This window comes from Macaca mulatta, chromosome 12 (genome assembly GCF_049350105.2).
Source record: "Macaca mulatta isolate MMU2019108-1 chromosome 12, T2T-MMU8v2.0, whole genome shotgun sequence".
NCBI lineage: Eukaryota > Metazoa > Chordata > Mammalia > Primates > Cercopithecidae > Macaca > Macaca mulatta.
The window spans coordinates 115,590,885-115,613,919 of NC_133417.1; the positions used below are offsets into that span (position 1 = coordinate 115,590,885).

General features: G+C 38.5%; 1 protein-coding gene across 2 annotated transcripts in view; it reads right to left on the bottom strand.

Annotated features, from left to right (window-relative positions):
* LANCL1 (LanC like glutathione S-transferase 1) overlaps positions 1-22,622 on the bottom strand; it is a 45,424-nt gene extending 22,802 nt beyond the window's left edge. Inside the window, exons 1-4 of one of the 2 annotated variants that reach the window (XM_015110874.3) lie at positions 22,564-22,622; positions 22,157-22,253; positions 17,537-17,654; positions 1,002-1,209 (exon numbers count right to left, since the gene is read on the bottom strand). In XM_015110874.3, the coding sequence (XP_014966360.1) occupies positions 1,002-1,209; positions 17,537-17,654; positions 22,157-22,237 (407 nt within the window). In that variant the 5' untranslated portion in view covers positions 22,238-22,253; positions 22,564-22,622. 2 annotated transcript variants of the gene reach the window in all.
* Positions 22,623-23,035: the final 413 nt, after the last annotated feature.

Genomic DNA, 23,035 nt, shown 5'->3' on the forward strand with positions numbered 1-23,035 from the left:
ATATGATGATTCCCAAATCATTATGTGTGGAACAAAAGACTCCCACCCCCTCTTTTTGTTACAATTTCCAGTGGAAAAAGTTAGTTACAATAAGAAAACATCACTGTATGGGCAAAGATTGGGAGAGAAGGGATATATGCATATACACACACATGCCTAAACAATAGGGGTATAAATCATTTCTTTTTTGAATATAGCACTATCACATCTTGAAAAGTCCAAAAAGCCTGTTGTTGAAATATACACCAGCAAACAGGGTAAAGATTAGCCAAGGGATCCTAGACAAACTAAATCGGTGATGGTAATGCCATCCTAACAGTAATCTGTAAGAAAGAATAGTGGGAGTCAAACACCATGGTCAACTCGGGGACGGTCAGTGGTTAAAACGTTGCTGGAGTGTTAGCACGCGCAGTGGGAGCCTAAGAGCAATGCATGCAGAGTCACGTGGCAGCCAGGGTTCTTAGAACTCTGAAAGAGTGCTTAATAAACTCTGGTAAGGCAACAATTATAGCCTATTAGTAAAAACATTTAATAATTCTTCATAATTCACCAGCTTCTAGTGGACCACCATAATTTATACCAAAATGAAAATCAGGATGTGCATGTCACTGCCTCTAAGAAAGGCCGTTTTGAATCAGTTTGTGGTCCCTTAGAAGGACTCTCTCAGCCCACTTGTAGGAACTGAACTGCATTTCCTTGAATTACAGATCTTGGATAGCACTTTGGATTAGTAATCATATGTTCAGGCTTTTGACCTCACATTACTGAACTGATGTTTAATCTGGAACATGACAGTGTCTTATATCTTGCAATAAAATAGGGATTATATTTGTTGTTCCTTCACTACAACACAGGAATAATATGAGAATTGATTAAATGACAGCAGTGAGATTTATCTGCTAAGAGAAAAGTAAACTCACTAGAATGTTCTTTTGTTAACATATGCAGAATTAATGCATAATGATGTCTAGAAAATAACCCTCATGTAGAAACACGATTACCGTGTGATGCAATCTTCTGCCTGCTTCTCATTGTTCATCTTGTGATACAGCACAGCAGCCACTGCCAGGGGGCCTGCATCCCCGCAGAGGAAGGTGATGGAACGCTTGGTTAAGCAGTTCAGACTTTGCTTGACATAGCCATGTGCTAACTGTAGGTAGGCAGGGTCCCCAAATACATCATAAAGATGTAAGTAAAGCACAGCAATACCTGAAAAACAAAAAGAAAGCAATGTAAAGATGAGGAAAGGCAGTTATTTTATTATTTTGGCATGGTGTCTACTCAGCAGTGATTCTTGATAACCTGTAGCAAATATATTAATGATCTGGAAGTTTGGGTGACTTTAATTCTAGGCTCAGCTCTATTAGTAAGCAACTCTACGAACCAGCATAAGCCAACTACTTGTCCTCAGTTTCCTCATTATGACAACTCTATTAAATAATAAGGTCTCTAAGGCTTTGGCCAATAAAGAGACACACAGCCTATTATTAATCTTTGTTGTACTCTGGTTATTGTGTTAATGTATTCTTCTTGATGGTGAAATGAAGTGTCATTAAACTAGGGTTCCAAATAAATGTAATCGATTCACTAATAATTAATAAGAAATGGTTTGTCGTGAACTAAAGAAATTCAAAGACTAGTGAATGAAAACTTCAATTTCTCTTTACGTAAAAGTTTGGTTTGTGAGTGTGTGTGTTTTTTTTTTTTTAGTGAAAAGGTAGTTAATGTAACCAAATCCCCTGCCCCAGTATCCTTCCAAGCAGGGATTATAAGAAAGTTATTTGATAGCTGAGAAAAAATATTCAACCCCTTGATTTTTTTCTCTGTCAAGGACCCACCTACTTTGGTAACTGTAATGTAAAAGCCACCAATGACTTTTGCCTTGGGCTTTACTCGATCAGTTTCTTACCCTCTTCTTGAAGCCTGAAATATGTAATAGAGGCACTGTCTGCATGTCCTGATTTCAAATGCCTGTCACAGTGGAAAGAGCCTTCCCTCTGAAGCCAAATGGTCTCAGGGCAGACTCAAAGATGTGGAGTAGGAAGCCTGCCTGCCTGCAGCATTTCCAGAAACCCATTTTTTCCCTTAAAGTACATTTTCCATCTCATTTGCCATTTTTAGAAGACACAGAACCTCTGTTTAAATTTAAATTAATAGAGCCAATCTCTTCACAGATTTCAATGCAGTAAAAATGCTATCTGCAAAATTACTTTCCACTGTACTGAGGACAATTTTAAATTTAGATAGTTTTCTCATTTTGCATGGGTAATCTCCAAAGCTTTGTGCTACAGACAATTCAATTTCACATGTATATTAAGGCCAAACTTTCATTTCCTGCCAAAGTTAATAACCTTGACTGCTCTTTCAAAGTGGCTTGGTGTTAGTAATCCCAGAAGCTGATGATCAGATGCACTAATGCTTAAGGTTTGTAGACAAGTGTACAGAACCTTGTGTGTAGGTAATAAAAAAAAAAATCCCCTTTTCACAAATGGCTGATGTCAAGAGCTTCTTCTAAAATTAGGTCCTTAATAGGCTTCATCTCCATCCATATCACGCATCTGCAGGTGATCCATTTAAACTGTTACCCTTTCATTTTGCCCTACTATTCCCATTGCTGCCTGAACTCTCCTAATTAAGTTATGTAAGCACCAAAGCCAGATAATGACATGATGGAGATCTGAGAAAATAAAAAGTGATTAAATACAAGCCCAATGATTGTTTTCCTTTCAGACCTTTGTCTCTCATTAGCAACAATTCCTCTTGGCTTAACTATTTAACAAAACCTATTAAGGCTTGCAATTGTAAGATTTGGTGTATTTCTCATGAAAAACAGGTAATCATTTCTCAAGTCTCACAAGAATACATTTGGATTAAAACTTTCTTTTTGATCGGCAAAGAATTATCTTTCTAGTTTCTGGGATTCCACAACCTCAAGTTCCAGTTCTCCCCTACCTCTTGTGGGCCTCTGGATCTGTGAATTTTGATAAGCAATCTTCTGCAGATGATAGTTTACTGTGTCTACATTCCCTGTCACAGAACATCCATAGAGGAAAAGGACTTTAAGTGGTGAGTGCTGCTGCCAATTAGAAAAAGTTTCCTGCACATGCTTATTATAAATCAACCCAGGTCAGGAAAATAAGACAAAATGCATTAAGTCACAGACATTTAATGCCTCATCAGTATTTTATGTAATAGAAAACAACAGAATGTGTCCTAATAACAGAAAAAAGGGGGGACTGCTTGTGGCCAAATGTCTTAAACCTGATCTTTATGATCCTCAACCCTTGACAATAACCATGCATATACCATCACCTCTGAATAAATACCAAAGACTCGGGGATGGTTGGCAAGGTGGGAAATAAAAACACAACTTCAGGGGCTTTGCAGGGAAAAATCACCCAGTCCTAATACATACTCGTGGGCCTGGCTTCAGTCAATGCCTTAAGAAATGCCTTCAAATGCAATGTTTATCAAAATATATATGTTCTTCATGGAAAAAATTATACAGCACTGAAAGACTTAATATGCAAAACACCAGTCCTCTGGTTCACTGTGTTCCTGCCTTCCAGAGGCAACCATTTTCAACAGTTTCAGCCATTTTCTCTAGTATCTCTCTCTCTATTTCTAACAATATGCTTATGTGCTATCTATTAATTTTTCTATGTCAGACATTTCTGACTCATATTCTACTCTAGAAAATGAGGCGTTACCTCTTGTGATGGAGACTGCTAAGTGGTTTTCCAAATGTATCTCACCTTTCTCTCAACAATAATGCCCTGGATTTTAGCTGGGTATGTTCTTCTGGCTGCTAAGAACAATCTTCTTCATAGCTGGGTATGGCTATGTGGCGAAGTTCTGAACAACAGGATGCAGTGGGAGTAGTGGAGGCAACTTGGGAAAATGTTCTTAAAGGGAAGGCACTGGCCATTTATTTCCTTTTCTACTTTCTTCCTGGCTGGAATGCAGATGTGATGGGGCAGCTAGAGCAGCCATGGCCTAAGGACCGTGAGTTGGAAGCTCTGTGCTGAGGGTGGTAAAGTTTCAAAGATCAAAGCCACCTAGATCCTGGCAGACTGTGAAGCTGCCACACCAGTCTGTGGATTGCCTACTTACACAAGAGAAAAATAAACTTCAGTTTTGTTAAAGCCACTGTTATTTTAGATGTATTGTACTGCCATGTCCTGGTAACCCCAATCCTAGAAAAGACAGCTCTTCTCAAAGCTAGAGAGGCAGGCAGAAGCTAGATTACACAGGGTCTAGCAGGCCAGTTAGGATTTGGAGTTTCATTTGAAATGCACCCATTTTAAGCATGGGAAGAATATATTTAGATTTGTTAAAAGTTCACCATAACTGCACTGTGAGGTTTGCAAGGGAGTGTATGGAAGAGTGGATGCAGGAGGAGCAGTTAGGAGGATGCTTCAGGAGTAGGAGCGAGACACAGGGTGGGTGGTGTTAACACGGATGTTGTCAGAATGAACTGGGAAGATACCTGTCTAAAAAGTAAAATCAGCAGAACCTGGTGGGAGATGCGCAGAGGAGGAGACGTCAAAATGCCTCCTGATGAGTAACTTGAACAGCTAGATGGGCAATGGTGCCATCCACTGAGGTGGCAAACCCCTCTGTTGGAGAATCAGGTTTGGGAGGAAAGAGTACAGCTGTATCCATTAATAAATTCATCCCCAAATGATTCTATTCTCTGAAGGACACCTAATATAATGAGAAAAAACACTTCTACTGACTTCTAACATAACAGCCAAAATTGTTTGAGTTTTGACAAAGAATGAGGTAGGGAGTTTCATCTTTTTAGCATTTTCTTTCATCTTTTTAGCATTTTCTTTCATCTTTTTATCGCAGAATGTGCATCTACTTTAAAATGTGACAAAAGCCAATTTTAGCCAAGTGTATTCTTAGGCTTAAATTTGAATATCACATTACATTTCCTTCTGTGCTGTCTGCTAAGCAAAAAGTAGAATGGCGACATGCTTCCTTCCCTTTATCTTCTCTTCTAGACCAGAAAAAACTGAATGAGATTTAAATTTTGATTGAATTTAATTGTAAAAATCTGCTCTAAACTGAGAGTTTAGAATTATTTTATATTTAATAAATGGGGTTACTGAATGTCGTTAAGTATGAATATTCTGTATATCCACATGCAGAAGAATGAAATTTGAACCTCATTTCACACTATGTAAAAAAGTCAACTTAAAATGGACTAAAGACTTAAGACTTAAGACCAGAAATTGTAAAACAACTAGAAAAAAACATAGAAGAAAATCTACACATCCAGATGTATAGTACTTTGAATTACTACTCCTGCAACCTGTCTGGTTTCTCTAGAAGTGCAGTGTCCAGTATGATACTCTCTAACCATAAATGTCTATAGAAATGTAAGTTAATTGAAAGTAAACACAATTTAAAGTTCAATCTTAGTCACACTAGCCACATTTTGAATGTTCAATAGCCACATGTGGCTAGTGGCTGTTGTGATGGAAATAACATTTCCATTACTGCAGAACATTCCAATGATAGTACTGCTCTGAAGACCAGGAATAGATGTCATTCTGTACAAGAAGTTCGGGAAGTCTGGCACTGTCTCTCAGTTTACCCTAAGAATTTCTTGGTCTTGAAATGTTGATAACTATTTAAAACAAAACAATAACAAAAACAAACAAACAAAAAAACATGCTGTGAGGACCAAATAAAATTCTGTTGTAATAGGAATCAGTCCTGGCTTCAGTATGAAAGCTGTGAACTAGATTTTTCTTTTCTTTTTTTTTTTTCCTGTAGCTACTACCCTGGGATGGGAGGGTACATTATTTAGGGATACTTCTAAATCTGCAATTTCCTTACTCAGCAACTTATGCCAAGTAGTACTATAAATACAGCCAGCTGTTGAGAAGTAATTAATAGTAAGCCTTTGAATTTCTGAGGGATCATTAGTCCTATTCATTTTGACCAATCAAGACCTTGCTGTGTCTCAAATGCATATGGAGATAAAAATCTCCACAGATATATCTCTCAAAATACTTTTCTGCGATTTTGCATTCTACAGATTATTCCTCAACATTTTTCATTTGTTTTATGGCCAGCTTACAGTGATGTAAAAAGCTTCGTGCCATGGTACTTCAGCCCTGCAATGCATTTTCGTGCAGTTCAAGAGCATTTAGAGACTCCTTTCATGTACTCTGGTAGGGAAAATCATGTTCAGATTTTGGATCTACAAGGCTCATCAGAGGTGCTTAACTAATACGCATTAGTTTAGAATGATAGGGAGACAGGAACTTCCTAAAGGAGGGGCACTTGGGTGTTCCAATCTAAGTTCAAATACATTTTTCCCTACTTGAAACTTTAACAGCTCATCAATTACTATGTTTTCTTCTCTTCAGATTTATGAAAAAATAAGAAGTGAAAGTATTCTCTGCAAGTATGACCACCTGTCTTTCTATATCAGGTTGATAATTTCTAGTATGTTCTTTTGTAATTGTTTCTCAATTTTGTGCTGAATGTTGACCATGCGCATTTCCATTCCTTAACAAAATCACATTTGTCTTTAGAGCATTGTTGTTACTGTGCACAGCACTCTCCCCATGCCTGAACCGTAAACAATCCAGAGTAGGACATCTGCCCAGCTGTCCGACTAAAGCAGAGCATCGTGGGCTGTGGCTTTCAAACACTCCAGTGCTTTAACAGGTCATCCGGGGAGGAAACTAGTCATGACTCCACACCTTTAATTTAATAATATTGCCCCAAACAAATGAGTAAAAAAGAGAATAAGGAGGGCAAATAAGTACTCTGAAAATGTGTTTCTTTTCTTCTTTATTTCAGAGCTGACTGTCCAATAGAAAAAGAGATGAAAAAACAAAACAAAAAAAACAGGGAAACATTGTTCGCTTTTCCTCCCCGCAGTGCCCTGCAGCCCACCAACTATGAATTGGGCACTGTGCTAAGTGCTGCTGTTATTGGAATGAAAATGACAAACACAGCCTTCTTGGTGTTGGCTGTCAAAGTCAGATTGTTAGATAGGTCTTCTTTCCTTCCTACCTTTTTTTTTTTTTTTCTGATCTGTGTCACACTCTCATCCTACTCTGCTTCACTCAAGCCCACTGGTGGTGTCTAAACTCTACAACTGCATTCATTTATCTAGTGGCCATTGTGAAGTGCTCTAACCAGCGTAAATCCACACCCGTGGCTCTTTCTACTTGTGCTAACAGCGCTGGCTGGGTGGGACAGGTGAATCTAATGAAGGTGAAGGACACTTGGTCAGGGCTCAAATTAAACACCGAAATGCTGGCTCTGATGAAGAGCTACTTACAAAGAGATCAAACTGCAAAGAGAAGACACCTGGCCACAGTGACTCCTTTCAAGTAAGTCTGGGGTCAGCAGTAACTAACACTCACATGCTAAATCTGCAGCTCAAAGGCCATACATTTGGTAGATCAGAGGAACAGCATCTTGAAACACTATAATGACTTGCATTTAGAGTGCAAGTTAATATTACTCTAGGGATTATGCTACATATCCTCTTGTTTAAAAGGTTATTTAATATTTGAAAAGAGGAAATACATGCCAATTTTAGCCTCATTAACTTTGTGAGTCGGTTACAGAAGACTGGGTCATGTCTTTCAGAACTAAAGTCCCTAGAGTCCTGTATGAATTTTTTTTTTTAAGTGTAAGCTGATCATCCTTTCCCCTAAGAATCATCATAGTTAAGAGTGGGAAAAAAATGAAGTAAGGGCTAGCATTTTCCCTCATTGTCTCTCAAAGACAGCAGTGATATCAGCCATCCCTTGGGTTTACTTAACTTTTCTACTATGTTATCTGCAAGGGAAGGAATACTTTTGATCAAATGTTTATTTCTAACACAAGAACACTTTATCTGCTCATTTAATCCTTTATAATAACAATTCCTTACCAGTGTTTTGTGGTTTCTATTTTATAAAGCACTTTAGAATGTTCTCCCCCCTAGCACCTACAGTCTACCTGGATCAAAACTCAGACCAGCTCCATGGCAGGTAGCATTATGTTCTCTGGTGAGTCCCCAGCGATCTCTGGACACCACTGGGAACCACTCAGTAGCTGACCAGTGGATTTGATCCAAGGGGCCTCCAGTCATGCTATTTTTCTGTACTGTCTGCTGCTATGTGTAGAGTCATATATAACAACTCTTAATGGGGTTCCTAAATAACTAAAATGTGTCCCCTGCTACACAAGCCGTGAATACATAGTTCCTGTAAGTCTACTGGGAAAAGATTAAGGCTAAAAATGAACAACTCAATGCTTATTGCAGACATATGTCATACATCAATATCACGATGCATTACACTCCCATGTACTAAATTTTACAAAAGAGAATTTTGGTGAAAAGAACTGAGGCTGTTCGTTCAAAATATCACTTATTAACAGCTGCAAGAGCTACCAATTGATTTCAGACTATGGATGATAATTCACTTGAGAAGATCTTTAAGCCTTTTCAAAAACAAGCAATTATGAGGAAAAGCTTCTGTCTTGGCCCAATTAATTTTCTATCCTGAAACCATGCTGAATATATTAATACAAGATTAGGAAGGGAAAAAAACACCTTCTATAGAAAAACACTGGAGAGTTTTTCATTTTTCTAGCTGCAAATGCCCATAAGTCTTCTCAGGGTTTATTTTATGTTCAATTCTAAATAACTTTTTAAATAGTAATTACTCTTGCCTAATAAGCCTTGTTTCCTTCTTACTTACCAAATTTCCTTCATGCTTTATCAGGGCTTACTCTGACTCTTCTTTTACTAAAACACTTAAATCTGACTAGTCATTAGCCATTTCTATGAAGTTTGTATGGCATGAGTATCATGTTGTCATTGTTCAAACTACTCCATCTTATAGTTTGTGAGTAAACCTTCTTCACTTATAAAGTGTACAGAATAAACTCATATGTAGAGGCTGAGAGTAAACACACACATGCACACATGTTCACAGGGTAAAGAGCAGGACTCAAGAGCCAGGCTTGTTTGGGTTGAACCCTAGCATTGTCACTAGCTGTATAACCTTGAATGAAGTACTCAGCCTTGCTTTGCTTCATTTTTCTCATCTGTGAAATGAGGATATGAATGGTATTCTGGCCATAAAGGTTTTTTTTTTTTTTTTTTTTTTTTTTTGAGACAGTCTCCCTTTGTTGCTCAGGCTGGAGTGCAGTGGCACCATCTCGGCTCACTGCAACCTCCGCCTCCCAGATTCCAGCGATTCTCCTGCCTCAGCCTCTTGAGTAGCTGGGATTACAAGCACCCACCACCACGCCTGGCTATATAAAGTTTTTCTGAGGTTTGGATTAGTGAATTAGTGCAACACACTTAAAATGGTGCCTGGCATACAACAGTAGTCATTGGTGTACATGCCTGCACCGTCTTGTCATTCAAATGCTAACTGCAGTAACATTTTATCAACAGGAAGAGTGTTTTAATCTTACTCCTGTCCTGCAACAGTCAAATGATCATAAAACTGCAAACTGATGATCTTTATTCCCTTGGGAACCAACATTCAGTCAACCTATTTTTATTTTTTTTTTGAACATTATAGAAGTAATTTAAGTCTAAATTACTGTCTGAAAAATTGATTAATCATAATCTCTCATTCCTGAATGAGCATGAGAGAGACCAGAGGGATTTATGGTAATAACTGCCTCTTTTGACAATATGAGACAGCTACAGGGTTTTAAAAATTCTTCCCTCCTTTCTTTCCCAGGGTCAGGGCACTTTTACCTCTGCTGTGAATAAAAAAGGTAAAAGTCAGGGATACAGCTTGTAAAACTGCACTATGACAACTCATGGGTGTAAATACATAGGCTTCAGTGGAAATGATGTTTGAGTTCTATTAAAAGTTCATGTTAACCAATCTCTTCACTATATTATACCCTCTGCTTCAATTTTAAAATAAAAGCCAAGATAATTTCAGTTGTAAAAGTTTGTAAAGTAAGTGTAAAGTACTTTCTTAAGCAATTATTTACTTCTTTTACATTTCTATTTAAACCTGTACATATCACCCTTATCAACAAAGCATTTTGTATATACGAATTATTTGGAATAATCCTATCCTAAATCCTAATCTTATCTGGACCAGCGTTAATTATCAGACCATCTACATGCTACTGGGGAATGAAACAACAAAATAAAATTGTAAAGTCCTAACTAATTATAATAATCATTTTACTAAGCATGTTTAACACTCAGAAGTACTTTAGCAGAATTCTAATTCTAATTCTAATTCTACCTTCTATTAGTTTTAATTTTTGTTGAAAAGATAGATGGGAAAAAAAGGAGTCAGTTTTTCAGTTCCAAGTGCAGTGGGCTCTTAAACAACATGGGTTTAAACTGCATGGTCTACTTGTACACAGATTTAAAACATATATATAGCGGAAACTTTTTTGGGCATTTGTTGACAATTTGAAAAAACATGCAGATGAACCGTGTAGACCAGAAATATCGAAAAAATTAAGAAAAAGGTGTGTCATGAATACAAAAAATATATGTAGTTACTAGTCTATTTTATCACCAGGATAAAATATACACAAATTATAAAAAGTTAAAATTTTTCAAAACTTATGCATACTGTACATGGCGCCACCTGCAGTCAAGAGAAATGTAAACAAATGTAAAGATGAAATATTAAATAACTTCGTAAATTAACTCTAGCGCACACTGTATTACAGCAATAACTTCTTAGCCACCTCCCGTTGCTACTTATGTGAAATCAAGTGTTGCTCCACTTAAAATAACATGTGATGTGAATTATCTCTGCTTGAGATCATTATCTCTGTCTCTCCAGTAAATTACATATCACAGTAAGGAGTAATCTCTTGTGATTCTTGAGTATTTTTAATTGTGTTTAGTGCAACATTGTAAACCTTGAATAACACCATGGGACACATACAAAGTGCCACTAGTGATGGTGAAAATGCTTCCAGGAAGCAGAGAAAAGTCATGACATTACATGAAACACCTGAACTGCTTGATATAATGTAACCATAGACTGAGGTCTGCAGCTGCAGTTGCCTGCCATTTTAAGATAAATGAATCCAGCATAAGGACCATTGTAAAGAATGAAAAGGAAATTCATGAAGCCATCACTGTAGTTACAGCAACAGGCACAAAAACCTTGCATTTTTAGTGAAACTGCAGTACATATGGAAAATGTAGCCTTTATCTTGGTGCAATACTCTAGAATGATTCAAGAAAATGTGAAGTCAATATATGGCAACTAAAAGCAAAACGAATCTAAAGCTGGATAATTTAATGCCAGCAAGGGTTGGTTTGATAATTATAGAAAGAGATTTGGCTTTAAAAAAGGTCAAGATAACAGCAGCAGCAGCTTCTGCCAACCAAGAGGTGGCAGGTACAATGAAGAACAATTGAGGGGAAAGGACGTCTGCCTGAAAAGTTTCTGAACCCTATTCTAGGGGGAAGAATCCACAAAGGACATGCATTAGTAAGGAAAAGAAATGAGCACCAGGATTTAAGGCAGGAAGGGATAGGCGAACTCTACTGTTTTATGCAAATGCAGTAGGGTTTATGATCAGGACTACCCTTATTTATAAAGCTGCCAGCGCCCGGGTCTTGAAGAGAAAAGATGAGCACCAGCTGCCAATCTTTTGGTTGTATAGGAAAGCTTGGACAACAAGAACCTTTTTTAATGGTTTTGTTCTACCAATGCTTTCTCTTTGATGCAGAGAAATTATCTTGCCAGTAGGGACTGCCTTTTAAAATTTTTTCAATAGTGCACAATGCCCCTAGCTACCCAGAACCCAAGAGTTCAACACTGAAGGCATCAAAGTGGTCTACTTGCCCCAAACAGGTCTCTAATTCAGGCTCTATATCAGGGGTTCATAAGGAACTCTCAGGCTCATTATAAACAGTACTTTATGGAATGGACTGTCAATGCTATGCAGTACCCTGTGGAGACAAAAGTGACTCCATCTTGTAGGCTAATTCTCTACGCTAACTTCTGATTAGCCCCGGCCCCGTGAATGCCTCCTGATTTTTACGTTACTGTCCGTAGTGTAAGAACAAAGGAAGCTTGGTGCTATTGCACAAATTATAGGCTGCGATACACATAGTAGTCTTGCCTGTTTTGGAGGGTTGCCTTTCCCTATGGTATGTAAGCCCTGGGTCTCTGGAGTAACAGTGTTGAGATCTTCCTGCCTTGTGGCTGACCAAGACCAGGCTGGTGTCTCTAAGTTCTCCAATAAAACAGCCTTTACTGACAAACTGGATTTTCTGCCTCCTTTGGTTTTTCAGCTCCTTCAGCATTTGGGGGCCACTTTGCATATGTGACCCATTTACGGAACAACCCAGATAGAACATCGTGACAGTCTAGAAGAATTACACCATTGAGACACCATTGTTAATACAGTAAAGCCACAAAAACCATCAAGGCTGAAATAATAAATTCTTGCTTGAGAAAACTGGGTCCAGATAGTGTGCATGACTTCACAGGCACCAATCAAGGAGATCATGAAAGGGATGTGGATATGGCCAAAAAAAAAAAAGGTGGGGGGGGATAGGGATGAAGGACTTCAAGACATGAATCTTGGAGAAATTTGAGAGCTAATAGACGCCACACCACAGGAATTAATAGAAAGCAACTTGATGAAGATGAGTTCTTATGAACCAGTTAAGCTAGAGGATGAGGAAGATACAGCGTTAGACAGTCTGGCAAAAGGGTTTTGATTATTCAATGCTGCTTTTGACTTCTTTTCTGACACGGATTCATACATGGTATGGGCACTGACACTAAAGCAAATGGTGGAAGAATTGGCAATGTACAGAGATACTTTTAGAGAAATGAAAAAGCAAAAATGTCAGACAGAAATTACGACGTATATCTGTAAAGTTACACTGAGTGTTCCTGCCTCTTTGGCCTTCCCTTCCACCTCCCTTCACTTCTTCTGCCACCCCTGAGAGCAAGACCAACCCTTTCTTTTCCTCCTCTTCCTCAGCCTACTCAATGTGAAGAAAACAATGAAGACCTTTATAATGATCCACTTCCACTCAATGAATAGTAAATATATTTTCCCTTCCTTATGATTCTCTTAGTAACATTTTTTCTACCTTACTTTATTGTAAAAATATAGTACATATTAAATGTAACACACAAAATATAAAGTATAAAAATATAATATAAAAGATAAATAGTTAATCAACTATTTATCAGTAAGGCTTCCTCAACAGCAAGCTATTAAGTTTTGGGGGAGACAAAAGTTATACACAAATTTTTGACTGTGTCAGGGGCCTGTGCCCTTAAACTGCACATTGTTCAAGGGTCAACTTTACACATCTAACACTAAACACACAAATGTGTCAGTTCTTCACTAGAACCCTTTCATTTTCAAGATCAACTGAGCAACTGCAACTGAGACAAATCTAGACACACCATGAATGAGGTATTAAGAAGTTGGGCGGCCCAGTTTTGTAGCTTTCTTTAGATTCATGAAGTAGAAACAAAGACATACAATTATGGGGTTTAGTATGAATTGATGCATGGTACAAATTAGGAACTTTATAATTCTGCAACCAAAAATAAGAGTTTAGGAGAAAGCAGAAAAGAACGGCAAATAACTGTTTAATAAAGCTATAAAAATAGTAATGTTTTACAGTATTAAGTTTAGAATCAATTGTAGTACCTTCTAGATTTAAGTTACACTTAGCTCTAGGAAAATTATTTATGATTTGGCATTCCTGTAATACTTCCTTTCTGTGGCAGGCTTTATGCAAAGACTATTACTTATTGAATGGAAAAACAAAACAAAACAAAAAAACCCTTAAACGAGTAAAGGTGTTGTGAATCAAAACCCAAATCAATCTCCTTGGAAACAAAGAAGAGACAAAATATTGCCTGGAAAATTTCAAAATATTTTATAGACACTGGTAAATTTATTCTCCCCAAAAGTGAACAGAAGAGATCCTTTAACAGACATAAAAATTGAGGCTCACTGTCCAAAAGCCTTGTGCAAAATATAGGAGTCAAGAAAAAAATCATTTTTCTTGTTATATAGAAGTTATAGCCGAGATTACTAGGTCTTATCCTAAAGTTGACTCTCCTCTTCCTCTATTAACAGAACCCAAGATAAAAGCCTGCATTTCCCACCCTTTCTTCCTAACAAGAGTGACTACGTCCCAGCCCATGCAAAGTAAGCACAACTGAAATGATGAGTGGGACTTCCAGGAAGGCTTTTTAAAGGCAGAGCATGCATTAATGCATTCTTCTTTGCCTCTTCTTCCTTCCAGCAGCCTGAAAAGCTGATGTAATGACTGGATCTTCAGCAGCCATTTTGAACAAGAGGTAAAAGCTAGAGGCTGAGGAATGATGGAGCAGAAAGAAAGGAAGTGGGGTTCCTATTAACATCCTGAAGCTAACTATCAGACCTGGACTGACCAACGCTTTCTGGCCTTCTTTTATGAGAGAAAAATGCACTGTTATTTAAACCACTATACTTTTGTTTTCTTTTTTGGGGTACAGACAGCTGAACCTAATCCTGTCCCAAATCCTAATCCTATCTAACTAGTATTAGCTATCAGCCCATGCTTATACTGGAGAATGACATTTAACAAAATAAGATGTTAAAGTTCTAACTAATTGTAATAACCATGCAGTTTTCTCATGCTGAACAAAGTTAAAGAAATATAATGCGTATTTCCTAAAGAGTGTCATTTTTTTGAAAGATAACGGGACAAAGTAACATAAAAATCTACACATAATTATATAAACATTGCTTTGACATACAACACCAAATATTTTTATTGTGTCTGTGAATGCATTACTTGGTAATAAAATTGCAGTTATGAATAAATGATACTTGGTAAACTATAACATAATAGGAGGAGAAGGTATTAACACTGTGATTTTACGGGGTTGAATCAGTTTTAGTTTCTTATACAACTCAGAGCTTTATGTTATTTAAACTGTCTCAACACTGGCACAAGGTAGCATTTTACTTATCAAAACACTGGAGGAGGCAGTCTATTTTATGTGGGAATAATGGTTTTTTAACAGTGTTTGATTAGGAGACATTAGGAACCTTGCCTTGAAAACCATTAGCAAATTTATCTAGAAGAATTTACGTTACATCCTAAAACAACCAGCCACTAAAGACATCCTAAACTGCTAACTATGCCAATTTGCCTCAGATGCTTGCCATATAAGCTGCTTTCAGGAACCAGCAATGAATATCATAGATACTTGAGGATTAAAGGTTGAAGGATATTGACATTCAAAGGAGATGAAGCCAGAAACCCAGCACAGCCCCCCCCCCCAAAAAAAAATAAACAAACTTGCATTTTACTTTGGAGTGAAATTTCTTTGCTATCTCCAAAGATTTTAACTTTTGGTTTCTCAACTAGCCCTAGCAATATAAGGTTCTGACTAATGACTCTTCCCAACATTGTCAAACTTAATTCAAACTTGAAATCAATCCTCTTATTTTCCCCCTAAAGCAAAGCACCTCACAATAATAATATGAGTACATCTGAGTGGCCAATTTAAAAGTTTAAGTCATTGTTTTGTAATCAGTGCTAGAATTAACTAGTGATCTGTTTCAGTCTTTTTTTTTTTCTTTTTTTGGCCAGGAATAACAAAATAATAGAAACTCCATATATATTAGAAACAGATCTGTAGGTTTGAGCCTTATATATTATTACAACATGGCCATCAAGAGGAAATCTCAAGACAACTGTATATTGTGCTTGCCCTATTTTGTTCAAACCCCGATAATTTTAAATAAATAGTAATGTTCAACATTGACTGATGACATTATCTATCAACCACATCACACCTGGTACACAGTAGATAATAAATGACAGCTGTTATACCTTCCTTCTTGAAACAAAATCCTTTCATTTCATTCTCATTTTGTGTTAAGCTTCTACAATTCATAAAAATCATAAAATAATAAAAGGAATGGTCCAACATTATCTAGTCCAGTCTTATTTTTACAAAACATTGACTTTAAAAGTCCCTGAGATTGTAATTTTACTGGTTCAATCTGTCTTCCCTACTGTCTCAAAAAAAAAAAAAAAAAAAAAAAATAGAATCATTTGTCATTATTGGTTGAGTATCTCTTATCTGAAATCCTTGGGACAAGTGTTTTGGATTTCAATTTTTGAAATATTTGCCTTATATTTACCAGGTGAGTATCCCAAATCTGAGTATTGATAATCCTAAATGCTCAACGAACATTTCCTTTGAGTGTCACATCAGAGCTCAGAAAGCTTCAAATTTTGGAGCATTTTGGATTTCAGATTTTCAGATTTGGGATCCTCAACCTGTACTATAGACGAAGACTAAGAGATTGCTATTATAAATAAATTTCTCTCAAGAAGCTTTCAAACTGCAGTCCATAGATCACCATCTGCATCAGGACCACTGATGGTTATAAAAGGCAAATTCCTGGGTTCTGCTCAAGATCTACTGAATCAGAATCTCTGCTATTAGGCCATTTTTATGACAAATTCCACTCCCTTAAAATCAAATTCAAATTCCGTGGATTACAAGCTTATTCCTCCTTGCCCACTCTTTAAAGGGAATGGGAAACACTGAGTCTCTATGCTTTCTTCCAGATTACACAGCTGTCTTTTCGTTTCTCTACATTTGGTAAATTAATTGCAGTTCTTTAACTTTTCTCCTTTTTTTGAGATGGAGTCTTGCTCCATCACCAGGCTGGAGTGCAGTGGCGTAATCTCAGCTCACTGCAATCTCCACCTCCCGGATTCAAGCGATTCTCCTGCCTCAGCCTCCTGAGTAGCTGGGACTACAGGCATGAGCCACCATGCCCAGCTAATTTTGTATTTTTAGTAGAGATGGGGTTGCACAGTGTTGGCCAGGATGGTCTTGATCTCTTGACCTCATGATCCACCCACCTTGGCCTCCCAAAGTGCTGGGATTACAGGTGTGAGCCAGTCTCTTCTTTGCTTTTTCTCTTTCTCACCTTTTTTGACATCAATGCACCGTTTCTTCCTAAACCTCCTCCAACCTCTCAATGATTGAGACTGGCAATGCAGCAATTGCAAACCAACCAGCAATGACCGCATAGGAGGATTAGTCCATGGAAGTAATACTTTACCCTGTGTTTCTGTATGGATTCCTGTCATGGGTTAACTTTTTAAAATGCTTCTGGACATGTTTTACTCCTGAGATCAATCCTCATTACCTCTGCTTCAGGCAATGTATTTTGGAACTCTTCCCAATTCTTCCCACTGAAATTACATCTCCAAATTAACCATGTAATATTGAAAATCAATTTTTCTCCTCACAAGTATAGCAGCCATCCAAATGTCAGGCATGAATTACATGAATATGCTTACCATGTCCTAAATTCAGGGCACTATTAAAAACCCAGAAGATACTGTGGTTGGGTTGAGGGCACAGCACTCTCCCAGAAGCAATTACTCATATGCAGATGCAGGAAGCATTTAAGGGTGTACCATTCAGAGAGACAGCTCTTGGAAAAATGCTCTGGCTCTTAAGCACAATGCTTATGCCAGCTCACAGTCAGCACTTCATACCTGCCCAGCCAGTGTAACCGGTGCCATCCCGAGGGTCTGCTGATTTCAGGCCTCTCTCCATTTGCTGAAGAAGCTCCCGAATCTTATTGGTCAAGCGTTGTGAGAACTCAGGAGTCAGCTAGATATTAAAGAAAAACAAATATCAAAATAATGTGGGTCACCCAGCTTGCTGGACTATAAGCTATCAAAGACAGAGAGGTACTTCTTTTCCACTTACAACATATTTTTCTACCTGGGAGACTGAACAATTTATTACCTATTCTTTTTTTTTTTTTTTTTTTTTGAGGCGGAGTCTCGCTCTGTCGCCCAGGCTGGAGTGCAGTGGCGCGATCTCGGCTCACTGCAAGCTCCGCCTCCCGGGTTCCCGCCATTCTCCTGCCTCAGCCTCCCGAGTAGCTGGGACTACAGGCGCCGCCACCACGCCTGGCTAATTTTTTTGTATTTTTAGTGGAGACGGGGTTTCATTGTGTTAGCCAGGATGGTCTCGATCTCCTGACCTCGTGATCCGCCCGTCTCGGCCTCCCAAAGTGCTGGGATTACAGGCTTGAGCCACCGCGCCCGGCCTTATTACCTATTCTTAACAACAACATCATATTAACAAAATTTATAAAATACTGTTGTAACTTACGTTTTACGTAAAATTTTTAGTTAAATACTAAAACAGACTGCCAATGATAAACTGGCTCACAGTAATTTTCCACTTAATAGTAATCGCCTATTATTTAAACCAATATTTATTATAATAATAGTCATTTTATTAAATTAAGCACAAATCATATGTCTGCTGCTTTCAAACTACTGGATTTTTAGTATTCAAGCTGCAGCAAGGTAGATTCCCTAAAGAAACATCTAATTGCTCTTATTTTTAAAAAATGATTTAAAAAAAAATAACGTAGCAAAAGAAAAGCAAAACAAATTCATGTGTATCAAGAGCCTCAAGCAGAACAGAATGAATATCAAACTCACCATCATAAACCCAGTGTCTGGCAGAGAATGGGGCTTCACAAATGTTTCTCAATGAGCGAGCCTGTCTGCATCCTTACCCGCTATTAGCTGAGTGATCTGGCTCAACTCAGAACTTATGTTTCAATTACCTCCATAAAGTCAGGATAATAATACCTGCCCCACCAATTTCAAAATGTACGTTGAGGATTAAATGAAATAGTGTATTATAAGTCTTTCTCATTCAGGGATGTAAATGTTGACATTTTTACTAATTTTTTAGCAGATCAAGGGTCTAAGGCAAGTAATAGTTTAGATATGGATTGAAAAATCCACTAAGGCTGGGGCTCTGGGGTCAGTACCACCCATATGAAGGTCCACAGATGCTGTGCAAATAGTGAGGCTCACACAATCATTACGTTATTCTTCTTAAAGGCAAATGAAAAATAATTTTAAACTTCTGCATACACTGAATCAGTTTCTTAAAAAGTCACTTTAGGCCGGGTGCAGTGGCTCATTCCTGTAATCCTAGCACTTTGGGAGGCCGAGGCGTGTGGATAACCTGAGGTTGGGAGTTTGAGACCAGCATGACCAACATGGAGAAACACCATCTCTACTAAAAATACAAAATTAGTCAGGCATGGTGGCGCACGCCTGTAATCCCAGCTACTAGGGAGGCTGAGGCAGGAGAATCCCTTGAACCCAGGAGGCGGAGGTTGCAGTGAGCCGAAATCGTGCCACTGCATTCCAGCCTGGGCAACAAGAGCAAAACTCCATCTCAAAAAAAAAAAAAAAAAAAAAGGTCACTTTATTGTATCCCTCAATAATTTTAACAACTTGCTGTGATTCTACGACTTGAATTTCACAAAGCCATTAAAATTTCAGAACAATGTTGATGTTACAAGGGTATAAACACTTTATATTACCATGTAAGGATTGCAGAAATAAATCTAACCACTCACATCAGAATCTCATTTTTAAAAATGGGATAAAATCTTAACACTGATAACAGCAAGAAGGCAGTATCAGAATTAACAACAATAGTTTAAAAATACATTAAGATTCACTTTGGAGGAGCATCCTTGATAAGGCAAATCAGACTTTCAACCACATCTGGATTATTTAATCTAGAGCATCACTATGATCCCTTATTTCACACTCTTTAGAAGAAACTACATTGTTTGACAGACACACTCCCATTATTTAACAATTTCTGCAAAGAAGATTTCAACCAGACTTGAAAATACACTTAGTAGGATAAAATATACTTCAGTGTTAATATAAAAGGTCTATAAATCTCAGCTAGATAGAAGAGTGCATCCACATTGAGAACACATCATCTACTGTATATAGATCATATATAATTTATCATCTTGCCTGGCCTTCAAGAAATCAAGAATAATGAGAATGTCTCAGCCTCATGAAGGGAAGTTACTTTCTGTTTGGCACATTCTGCATTTAATAAAGGTGACCTCTGTGAGAATATTGATTGCTTGTGGTAGACCACCAAATTATTCAAACTCTAGCAATAACCTGAAGTCTCTAAAAGTCCTTTTTTTTTTTTTTCTGACCGATGCCAGAAAACAGACCAGTTCCTTATTGAAATCTTGTGCCAAGAAATTGAGGAGAACAGATCTCCAGGGTTTGATCCCCTGTGTTCAACATTACACAGTTTTAGAACTGGTATGCTACTTTCTTTCTAGGATCTGTCCAAAAACTACATTAGGAAATAAATTACATTCTTACTCTTGGGTCAGGGTTTAAATTTGTACATTTTTCCCCTTAGAAGTAAAGGGTTAAATTCGGCCAGGCACAGATGGCTCACGTCTGTAATCCCAGCATTTTGGGAGGCTGAGATGGGTGGATCACTTGAGGACAGGAGTTCGAGACCAGCCTGGCCAACACGGTGAAACCCTACCTCTACTCAGAATTAGCCAGGCGTGGTGTTGTGCACCTGTAATCCCAGCTACTTGGGAGGCTGGGGCATGAGAATCACGGGTCTGGGAGGCAGAGGTTGCAGTGAGCCAAGATGGTGCCTCTGCGCTCCAGCCTGGGCTCAGGATGAGACTCCATCTCAGAAAAAAAAAAAGAAAAAGAAAAAGAAAAAAGAAAAAAAAAGAAAGAAAAAGTTAAATTCATAAAAAGCATTTACTTTATAGGCAGCCTAAACAGCTACATTTTATTGAAGGTTTCTGTCACTAGGACAATCCTCAAGTGTTCTCTTTGCCAAGTCAGCATGAAGCAGCAAGTCCTCCTCCAGCAAGATAAGACATATACTTCACCTTGAGAATCTGCACAGTTAGGAAGAATGCAGGCCCAAATGGCCAAAGGGAATCCATCTGACCTGAAGATAATTATAAAAAGCTTTGTTTGGGCAGCTTAATACTAGTCTTAAAATAATCAGATTGACTCCAACTCCATATACATTTTGGTAGCCTTCTACCCTATACCTCTTCTTCATCTCTTTGATTCCTCCTACCTGCATTACTGACCCAAGTTAATCTATAAAGTGACAAGTGCTTTAAGGAAAAAACACAGAACCATCAAACCCACAGATTAATTTGACAGGGATGAAATCTGTAAGGCCATTATATTACATAAAATGCCTTTTGCATGACTGACAAGTTTCAAAGAAATAAACTAGTAAAATTTTTAAAGTGTGTGCCCTGTTTCCAACTTAACTCATTTTCAAAACTTTTGTTTTTATTTTTTAGAGACAGGGTTTCTCTCTGTCACCCAGGCTGAAGTGCAGTGGTGCAATCATAGCTCACTACAGCCTCAAATCTCCTGGGCTCCAGCAATTCTCCCGCCTCGGCCTCCCAAGTAGCTGAGACTACAAGCTTTCCACCACACCTGGCTAATTTTTAAAAAAATTTTCGTAGAGATAAGGTCCTGTTAGGTTGCACAGGCTGGTCTCAAACTCGTGGCCTCAAGCAATCCTCCTGCCTTGATTTCCCAAAGTGTCGGGATTAATGGCGTGAGCCACTGCACCCAGCCAAAACTAGGTATTCTTAAAAATACCTGTATTCCTTCTCAACCATTATGTTCACTCAAAAAGTCATGAGAAAACACAGGCCCCCAGTATTTCACATCCAGGTTCTCTTTTGCACAGTGATTTGTGACATACTAACCAGTTTAATTTACAAGTGTGTTTTTTTTTTTTTTCCCAGCTGTGGGTATGTCCTGTGGAGCGACACTGGTACAAACAACTTCAGGTTTCCTATGTCCCCAAATTCTCTTAGCAGTAAGAGTTTAAAGATGTCCTTACCACACACCACCATCTGCTCTCATAATTACCCTGACCACACTTGTGTGTAATCACAAAGGAATAACACGGCACATGTGAATACTGTTAGGATTCTTCACCTCTTTAAGCAGCAAACCAAAATACATAAAAAATGCCAATTACATAGCAAACTACATATTTGCCAATTTTTAAAATTTATACTATCAATAATTGAGCTTATTTCAATAATGTTAACAATGACGTATTCAACATGATGTTGGAGCTCCAATTGTATATATTAACATGTATTTTTAAATAATTTACATATTTATCGTCGAATCATGTATTTTTTTAAAGGGGGATGCTCAACTCTTCCTTTCAGGCAAAAATGAGCTCCTTTCCGAACACCGTGGGGAGAGGCAGGGATGCAGGCAGCCATATCCCAAACTCACCCTCCCGGCAGCGTCAAAGTAGCCCTCGGCCAGGGATTTGTTATAATCAGCATAAGGATTCGGGAAGGCCCTTTGAGCCATGACGCCGGAAGCGAGCCTGCAGAACAGGGGAAAAAGAGAAACTAGGTTGAGATAGGGGCCTCGGCCGAGTTGCGAGGGCGGCGGCCGGCGCCCAGGTATCCCCTTTCCTCCAGCTCCGCGGCCAACGAGCGGTCTCGGCGGTCCGAGTGGACCTCGGGCCCACTGCGGCCCAACTGCTAGGGCGTGGCGCCTTCGCGAAAAGGCTGCCAGGGCCCTTAACCCACCCGGATGGAGGGGACCCGTTTTGCAACCCCGTTCCCACGCCCGCGACTTGAAGCAAGGGCGCTTCCCGCGTCCTGAAGCCCTCCTCGGCCCTGGCCTCTCACCCAGCAGCCCCGGTCAGTAACAGAGGAGGCTCTTTTACCGCCCAGTTTCTGCCAGGAAGACCAATCAGCGCCTTCGCCGCCTCCGAGACCCTCCCCCGCCTCGCTTACAGTTTGTTAAAGAGACAGGAGTGTAATTTCTAAAGGATAACACAGGGTATTTTAATTACGGGGTAGCAGAAGTGAGGACCTAGAATCACGCGGAGATGTGACCAATATTTCCTACCCTTCTTTAATTTTTCTTATTTTTAAGAAGTCAAATTTAAGTACAGAGTCATAAGAAGTAGATTTTTTTTTTTTTTTTTTTAATCTGGAGAAGAAAAAGACTGCTTTTAGATCTGAACACTGGTATTTCTGCTGTTCGCAATAGATAAAATTGGCGGGGGGTCGGGGGTAATGTCTCTCCAGGGACGTGCCAAACTTTTTCTTTCATTTCTTTAAAAAAAAAAAACAAAAACAAAACACCACCATTATT